Source organism: Lepisosteus platostomus, chromosome 2 (assembly GCF_059453375.1).
Source record: "Lepisosteus platostomus isolate fLepPlt1 chromosome 2, fLepPlt1.hap1, whole genome shotgun sequence".
NCBI lineage: Eukaryota > Metazoa > Chordata > Actinopteri > Semionotiformes > Lepisosteidae > Lepisosteus > Lepisosteus platostomus.
In genome coordinates this window covers 5,277,098-5,291,436 of record NC_142612.1, presented here as the reverse complement: position 1 = coordinate 5,291,436, position 14,339 = coordinate 5,277,098, and the positions used below count along the sequence as shown (strand labels likewise).

At 38.1% G+C, this 14,339-nt stretch overlaps 1 protein-coding gene across 3 annotated transcripts in view; it reads left to right on the top strand.

Annotated features, from left to right (window-relative positions):
• LOC148675759 (cilia- and flagella-associated protein 47-like) overlaps positions 1-14,339 on the top strand; it is a 210,456-nt gene that overhangs the window by 27,952 nt on the left and 168,165 nt on the right. For all 3 annotated transcript variants that reach the window (XM_088646922.1, XM_088646914.1, XM_088646930.1), the window contains exons 23-28: positions 952-1,052; positions 2,004-2,163; positions 5,427-5,625; positions 7,445-7,654; positions 13,075-13,175; positions 14,100-14,243. In XM_088646922.1, the coding sequence (XP_088503048.1) occupies positions 952-1,052; positions 2,004-2,163; positions 5,427-5,625; positions 7,445-7,654; positions 13,075-13,175; positions 14,100-14,243 (915 nt within the window). The remainder of the gene's footprint in view (positions 1-951; positions 1,053-2,003; positions 2,164-5,426; positions 5,626-7,444; positions 7,655-13,074; positions 13,176-14,099; positions 14,244-14,339) is intronic.

Sequence of the window (14,339 nt, the reverse complement as noted above, 5' to 3'; positions counted from 1 at the left end):
CCAATTCATAGAGGGGGATTATTAGGAGGCCATGATTGATAAAGGCCGATGGGGAAATTTGGCCAGGATGCCAGGGTACACCCCTACTCTTTTCGAGAAACACCCTGGGATTTTTAATGACCACAGAGAGTCAGGACCTCAGTTTTACGTCTCATCCGAAGGACAGCGCCTGTTTACAGTATAATGTCCCCGTCACTACACTGGGGCATTAGGACCCACATGAGCCGCAGGGTGAGCGCCCCCTGTTGGCCCCACTAACACCTCTTCCAGCAGCAACTTTAGTTTTTCCCAGAAGGTCTCCCATCCAGGTACTGACCAGGCTCACACCTGCTGAGCTTCAGTGGGTTGCCAGTTCTGAGTTGCAGGGTGATATGGCTGCTGGCTAGATCTCTCCTGCAAAGAGAAGTCCTATAAATACTTTAAATGTATGTGAACGCTACATTGCAGGAAACTAAACAAAACACTAACTAAATATATTTCAGACAGCATGAGGCTTTGTCTATAAGAAAAACAAGAATATATTGATAAATTAATCATTTTTTGCCAGATTGTTCTGAAAAAATATTAACTCCAGATGTTTGATGGTTTTGTGATACAGTACATCTTGTCAGACAGAGCATATTTTATAAACATCTGTGAAAACAGACTTTAGAACAGACATAGTCAGTTTGCGTTCTTTGCTATCCATTGTAGATGTTTGCTATTGCCAGCTCCTTAATTACTTAGCTGATAATCACCAGTTTTAATACAGCAATTTAGAAGGAGTTAGAGCAGATTGGAAGGGCTTCAAATTGAGTAGCCCTGCTGTAGGACTTTTGAGTCCAACATTTTATTATACAAAAGCTTAATACAAATGTGGATCATGGACTTGCTAAATAAAGTGTTCAACACAAAATATTTTACAGGCATTTTGTGTTTCATTTCTTAGTGTGTGATGTGTTTGTGTTGTAGCTTTGAGACGACTTCTGGAAATGTCTAAATCCAGTCTGGAGTTTGAGATCCCTTCAGCGCTAAGCAGCCTTGAAAGTACATCAGCAGACATAAATTCTCAGGTAAGAAGCACTGGAGCAAAAGAAGGAAAAGCTTGCTGTGTTCCCAGTGTTATATATTGTACTTCGATGCATTATTCCACAGAGCCTTCTGCTGTACTGTATGTGTGTATAAATTTGGCTAATTTTAAGGTTTATCTGTATTGCAGAAAAGAAATAAAGGCACACATAAAGATGTCAAACTCCACAAAGATTGTATTTATTCAGCCTTTCATGAGTCAAAGGAGAAAATAGTTCCATCATCTATCTCAATATAATCTCTTTTCAGTTAAATAATACTTGGCACTTTCTAAATGCTTTAAGCCTGGGTAGTGAAGACAATTTTAGAGCAATTATTTATCATGTTTATGTCTTGCCATTCCTTAAGCGCTGATTTAAAAAAAAAAAAGAAATTATGTTTCAAATGTCACTCCTTTGTGAAAGTCGTAGAGGCGGAACATTTTTAAAGAAGCTTTATTTAAATGAACACAGTGATGATTATAGCAGACAAAGCCTTTCTTCCTTCATAACATTGCCAAGTTCTGCCTGTTTTTAGGTCTCTTCAAATTTTCTATAAATTAATTTCCATATTGGCATTCCAAGAGTATTATAATTGTTCATGAACTTCAGTACACCCATTCAGGCTTGACTCAAATATTGTGTAGGGTATGTACACAATTACTGAATAATTCTATCACAAGAGGGAGAATATCACAAAAAACAATATACAGTATGCAGTACATTAAGAGTAGCAGAATTGTTTGTACCTGTCAACCTCTCTAAATGGGTCTGTATAATTATGAAATACTGTATATCCTATGCAAGTACAGTTAATGTTTTATTTTAGCCATTTTACATTATAGCAAAAAGAGGCATGAACTGCACAGAGCTAATATTTAAATTATTTTAATTCTTTGTTATGTTTGTTGTATTTGTCTTTTTTTTTTTTTTACAATTTTGCAAAAACTTTTTTAGACATTGGAACTTAAAAACATCTCCCAGGAAGATCTGAAGTGGAAATTTGATATGAGCACAGTGGCTGAAGAAATCAATAAAGGTGTTTTCAACCTCTCTCTGGAAACTGGGACTCTGAAGCCCAACCAGTCTGTGTCCATCACCGTGAGCTTTTCACCAGGTAGACTAACTAACTAATTATCCATCTCAGCCGAGCTTGTTTCAGACCACCTATGAAAACTTGTAAGAGCTTGAAGGCAGATGTTTCAGGGTGTTAGGCCCTTCTAAGAAAACTACACGACTCTGGTAAATCAGGCTGGAAGTTTCTTTTTTGTAATAAAAACATGAGGACAGACAGCTCTCCTCTCGCTCACATTTCCAAGAACAGCAACAGGCTTTTATTTTCTGAGCTGAGCAAAAACATCAGTACAAAAACATGCATTTTTAGATTTGGTGTTGCTATATAAGGTGCAAACAAGGTCAGAAAGTTAGGCAGTTAGATTAGCCTAGCCCTAGGCAATTAACCCAGACTCCTGATTAGAAAGACTACTTTTCCCTTTAATGCTTCTAAATCAAGCGTAGGACTGGTGAGTTACACTGCCCCTTGAAAGACCGTGGAGAAATTTTGTTCGGCTGGGGATGCGCAAACCAGTAAAACAGTTCTTGGGGGCCTAATTCTTAATTCATTAAAAGCATAAGTTTCTTCAGGGGTGTCCTGTTAACACTTCAGGAATTGGTATTTAATTTATAAGATGTAAGATAAGATCACTTTATTGGCCATACACAATTTCTTGTATTAGGAATTTGTCTTTTCGCATACCCCAGCTTGCCCTCCATGAGACACACAGACAGGGAGAGAAGTTTGGGGTCAGAGCGCAGGGTCAGCCATTTATACAGCACCCCTGGAGCAGTTGGGGTGAAGGGCTCAGGGGCCCAACGGAGTAGGATTCCCCTGCCGGCCACGGGATACGAACGGGCGACCTTCCAGCCACAGGCGCAGATCCTTAGCCACAAAGCAATCGCACTGCCTCTATCATTATATCATTATAAATAAGTATTGGTAACCTGGTCATTGTTTGAAATCTGAGCACCTATTAATAATTAAAAGCCTGCAGCCATATCACCCTGCAACTCACAACTGGCAGCCCACTCAACAGGTGTGAGCCTGGCCAGTACCTGGATGGGAGACCTCCTGGGAAAAACTGCAGGTTGCCGCAGGAAGAGATAGGGACTGGTAGGCGGTGCTCACCCTGCGGTCTGTGTGGGTCCTAATGCCCCAGTATAGTAACGGGGACACTATGCTGTGAAAAGGCGCCGTTCTTCGGATGAGACTTAAAACCAAGGTCCGGATACCCTATGGTCATTAAAAATTCCAGGGTGTTTTCTCGAAAAGGGTAGGGGTGTTACTTTGGCCAGTTTTGTGGCCATATTTTCACATTGGCCTTTATCAATCATGGCATCCCAATAATCCCCTTCATCCCTCTGTTCTCCTCCCCACGGAGAGCTGGTGTGTGGTGAGTGTACTGGTGCGCTATGGCTGCATCGCATCATCCAGGTGGGGCTGCACACTGGTGGTGGTGGAAGGAGTCCCCATTACCTGTAAAGCTCTTTGAGTGGGGTATCCAGAAAAGCGCTATATATTGTAAGTGTAAGGAAAAGTGCAGCTTCCTGGACCAGCTTTGACCAAAATTAATCTACATTAATCTACAAATCCTGATTTCACTTGCTAATAGGTTTTTAACAAGTGACAAGATGTGCAAATTTGTGTTAACAACATAATTAAATTTAAGCTTCTTAAGATGTCTAAGCTGATTTCCAAAACAGTCGTTCTCCTTTGAAAAATAATAAAAACATTTGCCATACTGCTAAAAAGTCATCATTATTTTCAATTATTCCTATATAAACATGTATTGTATTTAGCACTTGGTAATAGCTCAAACAATTTAAAAAAATCAATTTTGCCTTAATCAGTTTTAAGATAATTGCTTTAAATCAAACTGTAGGTTTTCACAGATAATTCTACAGTATGTGGTAATATTATCACTGAAATTTTGTTTCTTTCATCTTCATAGCACTTGTTTACATCAGTACCTAGGCCAGTAGTGGGATACCCTTTAGACAGGGGCATATCATCTTTGTGGTGGTACTTACTGTAAGTCATTCATTGCATAGTGCAAATACAGAGAAGAACACAATTTTTGTTATAAAGTAAGTAGTATAGTACTTTTTCAGCATTCTCATGCCTTTTCTTAACATTTCCACCAAAATGCAAAAATAGCAAAACAAAATAGCAAATATATCATATCATAATGCTATAGGGTTTGGTCATCATGGTAAAGCGCTGCATTGGGACGGGTTGGCTCTTAATGTTGTTTGCACATACATTCCGTGACTGCAAGCAAACACCCCACTGTATGTACTGTAAATATCTACTGTAAGTTAAGCACATGATGATAAGCTGTATGACGGCAGTCTTTTTTACATAGAAGTTCAAGTAGGATGTTGACATCCATAGGCTGCAAAGGAACAAGTAAAGTTTTTATTCCATGCAGAAAAGAAAAGAGACACATTGTTGCTAGAACACCCGAAGACACCGAAAGAAGGCTCCACAGCCGAAATGTTGTGTTTCTTTTCTTCTCTTTTCTTCTTCTATTTTTTGGTTTGGAATTAAACTTTACTTATCCGTCAGTGCACCCTGATGTACAGTAGCTTCACTCTCAAACCTCTTCTGACATGACAACATTCTAGCAGGATCTTGCAGGTCTTCATACTGCTTGTGTAACTAGCTTTCTTGCAGGATGTGAATGTGGCAATGTTGATACCCTGCTTACCAGCTTTGAGTCTCATTGAATGTCTGATGAGTTTGGACAACATGTGGCAGCTACTGTAGGACTCCAAGGCCAATGACCACATTCTTATCCAGATTTTATGAGCTGGAGTGGAATCGAAATCTGAAATGTGTCAGCATCCTTGTGCGAATCCAGTGTCCCAGACACACAGTACATCTTGTGATACTTCCAGTGCCGGCCACACCTGATACAAGTAATTGACTTGCGCAGCAGATCCCCTATTCATGAACCCTATTGATGACAAATGTTAATCAGCATAATTCATTTACAGTACCTGTGAATATTTTAACACATTTTAACACGTCTTAACATTTACAATTGAATTATGCAAACTACGCTTTTTGGTTCCTTAGTGTCCGTATATGTGTTCTGATATACCCTAAATTTAGCGGTGCATAATGGTAAATATAATCTGTGTAACTACTATATTGACCTGGGTAACTGCTATTTTTATCTGCTTGTAAATACTGCAGACCATGCAATGTTTCTTCTCTCATTCCTCTCTATCTGCTGGTTAAAAATAACTCTGTACAAGTAGAATATTGGAAGATTCTGAAATGCACACACATTGAATTATATTTTATTTGTAATTTAGCCATACCAGGACAGCACAGAGCAGACGTACCCATCTTTTTGAATGATGATGACATCCATCCCTACACCTTGCTCTCACTCGTTGGTACCGTGAAGAAGCCTAGGATCAACTTTGTGCCTCCATGTCTCAGTTTAACTCCAGTTCCTTTGGACACTGAAGCAACAGCTACTGTCTCCATTATTCCAACAGACTACCACAGGTAATATTCCGATCTTTGAGATGAAAGTGCTAAAACCTATTGAGTGAATCATAGCTTTATGACTTGGCTTGGTAGAGCCGTGGGCTGCTAGGCTGTAGATCTGCAGACACAGGTAACATTAGTTGCTCTGGATTTAGAAAAACTGCATGCATTGTAAAGCCATGTCCGTTACCACCAGAGATACGACAGCAATTTGCTTCTCAGCAATCTTAGGTGCTTGCTAATTGCTACAGCTAAATTGAACACAAGACCATATCTATTACCAAGGACTGTACTAGAAGAGAGAGGATTTGACTTGCCACTTACAGTACTTTTAAGTATGACTTTTTTTGGCTTAACTTTTTTTTATGAGGTATAAATAACCTTTTTATGTGCTAAATATTTAAAAAGGCCTTTTTAAAAACTTAAAACAGGAAGATATTTTTTTTGTACTTGAGGCGCTGGTAATTCTAATGCAGCCTGGAGGGGAAAGAAATTAATCAATGACATTTTGCTCCGTCTAATTTTGTGTTTGTGTGTGATAATGATGGATATGGTTTGAAGTGTAATTTTATTTTTGTGAAGTTAATAAAATGCAAACACATTCATCCTTTTGCCAAGATGCACAATATAGCAAAACACTTTCCACCATGTTGGTATTAATATTAATACTGAATTAATGGATAACAGCTGCTGGCAGACATTTGATGTGGGAACTGGCACAATAATGTTGCAGTCTGTAAGCAAGATTTCTGTTTCTTGCATGACATTTTCTCATCCTGGTGCCCAGAATTATTAAAAGCCCATCAGGGGAATTATAAGTAATTTGCAAGAGACTTAAGTTTTTCCCTTGTTTATCAGCCATTGAAGGGACAGAGAAATAAACACAATTAGTACTTGCTGGACTCCTTGGTAACTGTGCATGTTACAAAGCCCAAAACTTCTGTTTCTCAAGAATTCTGAAACAATTGCTGTTTTATCACAGCAATTGCCCTTTTGTGAATTAAGTGCTGTTTCTAGTTTTAAACTAGAGATCATTGGGTTTTTCCTATGGCTAGAATTAAAATTCATGATTAACTTTAAAATGGAAAATAATTATCAAAGCTTCAATTCTTTTCCTTACTAATGGCAGAGATACTGTGCTTTGCAATCTCTCATGGGACTCCTCCTCTGAACATTTAAATTTATCATTGTGAGCAGTTGCTACAGAGGAGGTATCCTTAATACTATAGAATGTCCCTCTTACAGTTTTGTACAATATGCAACAAAAGTTTGTGTTTTCACTGCTTCTTAACATAATCGCTCTGTTCCCTACTCAGGCAATTATGTTTCCTTCACAGAACAGGGGTGTAAACTATAGTAAAGAATCACTCAAAATTTAAGGAAAATGTGTGCTGTGTAGAACATAATATTTTGTTTTAAAGAGGCTTTACTTAAAAAGGTGAAAAGCTTAGTACCTGAAGATACAAATCTCATTTTGCTATTACTTTACACTGAAGCAAGTTCTGATCACATACCTTTCCATTTAGTAGGGAATTACCAGGTTATTAAATGAAAGACTGTTAAAAAACCTAATATGCCATAAAATGCCATAAAGAAAGGTCTTAATATAATAATTCCATCCAAGTCACATACCAAGGTTCATTATTACCGTAGGTGAATTACCTGTAGTTCCTTTGCTGTTACAGTATGTGATAAATGCAGATTAATATCAGTGTAGGTTATTAAAAGGACACTCATAACTAAGTCTTGACAGACTGAAGTGGACAGATTCTAAGAGGGAAAGTGCTGTTGCATCAGATCATACAAATCCCTGATTTACACGTTTACTGCTTTTCAGGGACTTCTCAATTCAGGTGGATATCGCAGAGATTGAGCAGGAGGATGGCAGCAGGACGAAGCCTTTTTCAGTGCACTTTCCTCAAGGCCAGGACTTCTCCGTTTTGCCCGGAAGACGAAATGAAGATCTAACCTGCCGCATCAGCTTCAAGTCCTCCAGGCCGGCGGCCTTCATCTCAGACGTCATCTTCATGGATGATGACGGCAATAGGTACCGTTAAGTAGATTAAAACTTGAAAGGTTTTCAGGATAATTTCTAATAGGTAATGACAGGTAAGTAAGTTTGATGCATTTTAGGGGACATGTTGTGTATGAGTCGTGTTTCAGCCCACTTAGGTATAGAGCAGGGGTCGGAGAACTTTTTAGAGCAAGGGCCACTAAAACATTTTTACTAACCTTGCTGGGCCATCTCAGTGAAATCCTCTAGGAACCATCAGGTAGATCTGTGTGCTTGCTTCTCAGCAACTAAACGGCCAAAATATCCGGGCTTAATTTGGACACAGCCATGCGTAAACACGCATGAAGATGAACATCAGAGAGCCTGGATCTGATTCTTGACTTTGTATTCTTTATCCATGAGAATGTCTGTTCACATATGTACAGTATGTGCTACCATACATGGTGATTAAGCCACGTGCCAATGTTTAACTAGCTCCAGTAGCCGCAACATTTTCTCCTGAACAGTTTTTGCTGCCCCTGAAGCAACTTTTCCAACTGTTCTGATTTTTCCCTCCGTCCGTCTCCTGTGTATTCCGAAAATGTAGCCTGATGTTTTGTCTCGTAATGCCTTTTTATGTTGTATTCTTTGATCACACCGATTGTTTCCTGACAGATAAGACACGTTACTTTTGTGTCCCTTGGAAAGAAAAGGTACTCTTCTGACTATTTGTCGTTGAATTTTTGACCCACTGCATCGATCTTTCTTTTTTTCGACATGGCAGGAATAACTTACAGTTAGCGTCATGTTAGATATAACTTTTAGAACCGTTTGAAATCATTACCTGCTTTCAAACAAGATAGCATACACTAGACATCATTTGCGTGACTGAGCCAATCACAGCAGGCAACAAAAATCCAAATGAATTAACGGTAGGAATCAGCTGTAGCACAGGCATATGTAACCTAGGCTAAAGCTGACGTCTGATAGGCTAAAAGTAAAATGCATCGTGCAATAGGTGTTGTTCTGCAATTGACCGTTAGTGCTGAGAGAGAGCAGTGGGCGGAAGGTTTCCAATATCTGATGCAAAAAGTAACCCTCGAGATTCAAACAGTAGTGAGCTGCTGCCCACTCACAAAAGTTCAGCGGGCTGGATTTGGCTGCTGGCCACAGTTTGCTGACCCCTGGTCTTGAGGCGGAGCAGTGGCTCTGTGGCTAAGGATTTGCGCATGTGGCTGGAAGGTTGCTGGTTCAAATCCCATGGCCAACAGAGGAATCCTACTCCGGTGGGCCCCTGAGCAAGGCCCTTCACCCCAACTGCTCCAGGGGCAGCGTGTAAATGGCTGACCCTGCGCTCTGACCCCAGGCTTCTCTCCCTGTCTGTGTGTCTCATGGAGAGCAAGCTGGGGTATGTGAAAAGATAAATTCCTAATGCAAGAAATTATATATGGCCAATAAAGTCTTATCTTTTTGGGGCGGAGTGGTGGCTCTGTGGCTAAGGATCTGTGCCTGTTGCTGGAAGGTTGCTGGTTCAAATCCCGCAAGTTGGGGTATGCGAAAAGATGAATTCCTAATGCAAGAAATTGTATAGGGCTAATAAAGTGATGTTATGTTATGTTAGGAAAACTAAAAATGGACATAAAAGTACCATTGTAGCATTTAAATTCCATTGCTCACTGCCCTCTACCATCAGGAAAAGTTTCCACCATGTGTCCAGTACAGTGAAAGGATGCTCTGGGATCTTGTAGAAATGAGTCTCTTCAATAATCCAATAATCCCACCTCCATGTGCTGCCTTCTCAGTTTTGTGATCTGACTCCTGTTTTAGGATTTTCTGAAAATATACCAAGAAACTGAGAATCCCCATTCAGATACATTTTCTCGGTTCAAATTCTGAAAATCATGTCACACGTGCCTAGTACTTTAAACCGTAACACTATAACTGATTTATCTGTTGCAGTTATGTCTATAGTTTTATCAGTCTATTATAAACCGATATATATAGGACACCATTTTTTCATTTATTAATTGAAAACATAATAACTGTCAACGCTGGTATTAGCAATGTTGTATATCCATTGAGTGGAGGAACTTGTGTTTGTGTAGCCAAGGTCAATGCAGAATTCACTTATTACATTTAATTTGATTATTTAGATGTGTTGTGGAATTTTTCAGTGTCTGCTACTCAGTATTAGAAATGTCAGTTCATGTTTACTTCATTCATGCTGTTGACCAAAATGGCTGAAGTAAATTGAAAGTGAAATATTTATCTTCCCAGCATGTCGTCTCCTTTACTTTAAGTACAGTACTCCTAGAAAAAGGGTATTTAAAGGGCAAAGTTCTTTTAAATCAAACAAATCATAATAATTGTGTTTATTTAACATAAAATAATCATATGCCTTAAAATAATTTTGCAGTGTCACTCTACAAAACACGCATTGATGTACAGTATCATGCCCATAGCTGCATCTTTTTTTAGTTTCAGTTTTAGGCTATGAACAACACAGTGCAAAACATCCTGAATTTCATCTCCAAATATACTAAGGTGGAATCTTGTTAGATGCCAAATGCATGCATTGTGGCTGATGCTTTTCAATATTAAAATGTACAGTATAACCATTCATAATGTAGTATAGTAATTCATTATTCACCTAAAGATGACTATAGGCTTGATCAGATCTGCCTTTTTTTCTTTCCTTCAGTGTATTTTTAAACAAGATTTAGTGATTTCGTACTGACTCTTACCTTATTCTTGTTGAATTGACAAAAATCACATGATCCCAAAATAGGATCACATGAAAGATAAATTATCCACAAGTCAGCTCATACTCACATTAAATGATATACTGTATATACCTGAGAGGCATGCATTCGAAAGAGTCCAAATGCACTAAATATTTTATCTAGAGTTTGAGAGAATCTGATTCAAAAAGGGCTTGGCAAAATATGCTCACGTGCCAACTCTGGTCTTTGAGAAATACTGTATGTTGAAATGGCTATACATTTCTACATTTCAATCTTAATTTCTTTTAATTCTGAATTTTAGAGACTCATTATAATTCAGCCACTTCTGAGTATTTGTGTTATTTGTTAAATGCTCATGATGGGTATGCTGTAATAGGATTTTAATTTTGTCTGCTAAATTTATTTTTGTACAAGGAAATTAAAAGTCCATGAAATGCACCTTTTGACGCAATATTTACTCCTTGCATCACAATATTTACTCCATGGGATGAGCTCTGAAAAGAAACTTTGATTTAGTGAATGAGATGTTGACTTTGTGTTTTACATAAAAATTTAAAAGATTGGATTTTGTTTTTTTTAAACCTGTCTTGGATAGACAGTTTCCCACTTTTATATTGAAGAATATACAGAGTATCATGAGTACAGATGTATTTTACTTGGGAACAAGTGAAGGTTAATTCCGCACATGAAAGTGGGAAGAAGCCACAACAGCTGAAACTTTGTATTTCTTCATTCTGCCTTTCAGTGTGCAATTTACCTTTACTTCTTCCTTTGCAGTCAACAAACTGATGCATCTCCACACTCAAATATATTCTACTTAACACATTAACATTCCTCCCACTTCACTGGTGCACAACAGTTGATGTCTTTATTTGATACGGCCTTTTGAAAGAATAATGTTGTTTACTATGGAGAAGGAGCATTTTATTTCTTACCATAGGTGCCAAATATAATTTTTTCAGTGCCTGTAAATTGTGCTCATACAATAGACATAAAGTATTTCAGTGAATTATTTCTCTGCATTTTGTTCTCAAATCCATTTTGAGATAAAAAATCAAAATAAAAGTAGTAATCACAATGAGTCTCTGATAGCAGTTTCCTATTTTCTTTAGATTGTTTTTTTATCAGGAAGAAAATATGACATGAATTGAAGGAAACATAACAATATCTGGAATGCTTGGTGTTTTCTATAACCTGCAAATCACATGGAGCTCTTATTTTTGCTTCCCATAATAATGATATACCCCAAAGCTTCTATAAAAAGTATTGTTTGCTATTTGTATTATCTGAACAGAAGCAAAGTAACTGCACTTAGAGAGAAATTATAGTAACTTCATATTAACCATATTGACTATTGTACAGAAAGCTTGGTGAGACTTACAGGCACTTTATAATTTCAGCAACAGGTGTTTTCAGAAGCAGGTTTACATATTTCAGACTACTATTATTATAATTTATGCATGTTCAGATTTAGATTATTTTTCTGAAGTCCCTGGATAGGGATCCTTCTGCTGCAAATATTATCTTAGTCTGTGCTTTAAATTGGGGTTAGAACTGAAATGAATAAATTCTGAAATGAAGTATTTAATATTGCATTGCTTTCCTTGGCATGGAAAAGGATCTTCAATAAATTATGTTTAGAAGGAAATGTTAAAGCCGTGAAGCAAAAAACAGTCTGTACCGGAAACAGCATTTGAAGTGGCTGAAAAGAGAGTAAAAAAAAAAGTATTCAAGTGTAAATGCACAATACATTCATTCATTACTGAATTCCCTAGTTACCACTTTCACTGCTGTTTTACCCTTGAGCAAGGAACTTTACCCAAATAGTTTCAGTATAATGCCCAGCTGTATAAATGGGTATAAATTTAAGTTCTTTTGCATAAAAAACATCAGAAAAATATATAATAAGAAAACATTACAGTTCTAATTATTTAGAAATCTAGTTTGAGGGACTTATCCTGTATTTGAGGATTTTGCACCATTGTGTTTGACTTTGACATACGGTAGTAGACACATACTGTACATCACAACCCACGTCACTTTTACAACATGATTTGCAGAAAATATTTTCTTTTCTCATTTTTCAAGTGAAATACTGTATATGAGTTGGAGTTGGGCAAAGAATTTCCGGCTTCCCATAATCCAGTGTGATATTGCCATATCTGTCCTAACTGAACTTTAGTGTGCAATTTGCCAACATGGGAATCCTGGGATTGAAACATGATGTGATCCTCAATCAGCCAGTAAATGATAGGGCAGTAACTACCATATGAAACAGAGTGAAACTTCTCAAAGAGGCTTATGACGTTGAATTTCAGTCACAAAAGCAGAGATTTTATTTATTATTTGCTGTCCCTGAGAATGGTAATTGATGAGACAAAATCTAATTCACACTTCTTGCTGTTCTGACAGGTTTGTACTTCAAGTGTCCACTAGTTAATATTAAGAATCAGGGACCTGTGGGAGGGATACGTTCATTTTTACATATTTGAAGCGATGAATGTAAAGTAATGTTTAAAAAGCGCAAGTGTGCCCTTCTTATGGTCAGTTTATCTTCTTGAGCACTTTGAACTGTAACTATTTTTTTTTAAATCCTGTATTTTTAAAACAGAATGACCCCAAACTGCCACATTCCTATCACATTTACATATTATAAAAAACACTGATATTTAAGTGGATTGATTCCCTGGCGTTTCAGTGAAGAGAAAAACTCTCTGTATTCTTTTTTAGGTTCAGGCTTCCAGTGGCTGCTGCAGCAGACAACTGTCTTCTCACTGCCTATCCATATCTGGCTCTCCACCGCACAGACCAACATATTGTGCTGAAAAGTGGTGGGTTATGTTAAGTACTAACTCCTGTCTTCTAGTTGGCATATTTGTGTTCTTATCTGCACTGATAGACCTTGAAAGAGAAGTGAAGGAAAGAAAGGTGTCAGTTCAACATCTATCCTGTTGGTTTATGGGATAGGCTCCAGCTGCTCCGCGACCCTGTATCGGATCAAGCCGTTAGAAACTGGATGGGTTGGAATGTTATAAAAGAGAGGCGGCAGTTCGGTTCATTAGGCTTGCTTGGTTGCTAGTTTGTAATTGATGTCTTGATACCATCTAGCCATTTTCTATACTTTTTTTAAGACAAAGGCTGATGGTTTTTTTTGGACTGGCCACTGGCCACTGGCTGGCCACATCTCATTTCAGTACTCGGATCTTTCTTCGGAGTGAGTGAAGTGACCTCCAGCTGTGTATCGCTTTGCTCGAAATGGACACATTAATCAGATTTAATGGAACGCTAAATAAGGATTTTTGTTTTAATTTGCCAGTAGTTATTCCTTCACTTAATTTTCTGATTCATTTCCTGAACAGATTTTTCCAAAAATGTGCGTATACAAATAACCTCCTGAGGTGCAGAAGACCTCATAAATGCTGGAAAAGAGAATTACCTCCTCCAGTTCTGTCATTGGAAAAAAAAAAACTTCTAAAGGCAAAGGCCTTGTGTTATTATTAGATTTGTCTCCATTTTCCCTTCACAGCCACTGTTTCAGAAAGGCAACACACAATCACAGACCTTCCGCCTCTTTCTCTCCCTTTCATGTCTGTTAGTGCCCTGGAAAAAGGAAAAACAGACAACAGGGTTACTCCCCATGAATTCAAAACAAAGCTCTGTTTCCTACACGCTGGATGTACTTTATATGTATATAAAACAAAGTGAGATTAAACTGAGCACAGAAGCAGCAGCTAACTTGTCAGTGCTTTCTGCAGGGTATTTGCATGATGACAATGGCAGAGTCCAGACCACAGAAGCAGTCCTGCGCCCATGTTACTCCCACAGCTCGCTTTCACGTAGTACGTCCTCCAGTTCCACGTTCCTCGCCACCAACTCGACCTCTGATGAAACTCTTTCTGGTACGTTGTTTGTTGCTTTGTTGATTCCGAAGTTGGTTTGTATAATATCTCTTTGACTCTGAAGTAGTCTGTTTAGCCCAACTAGTATAGCCAATT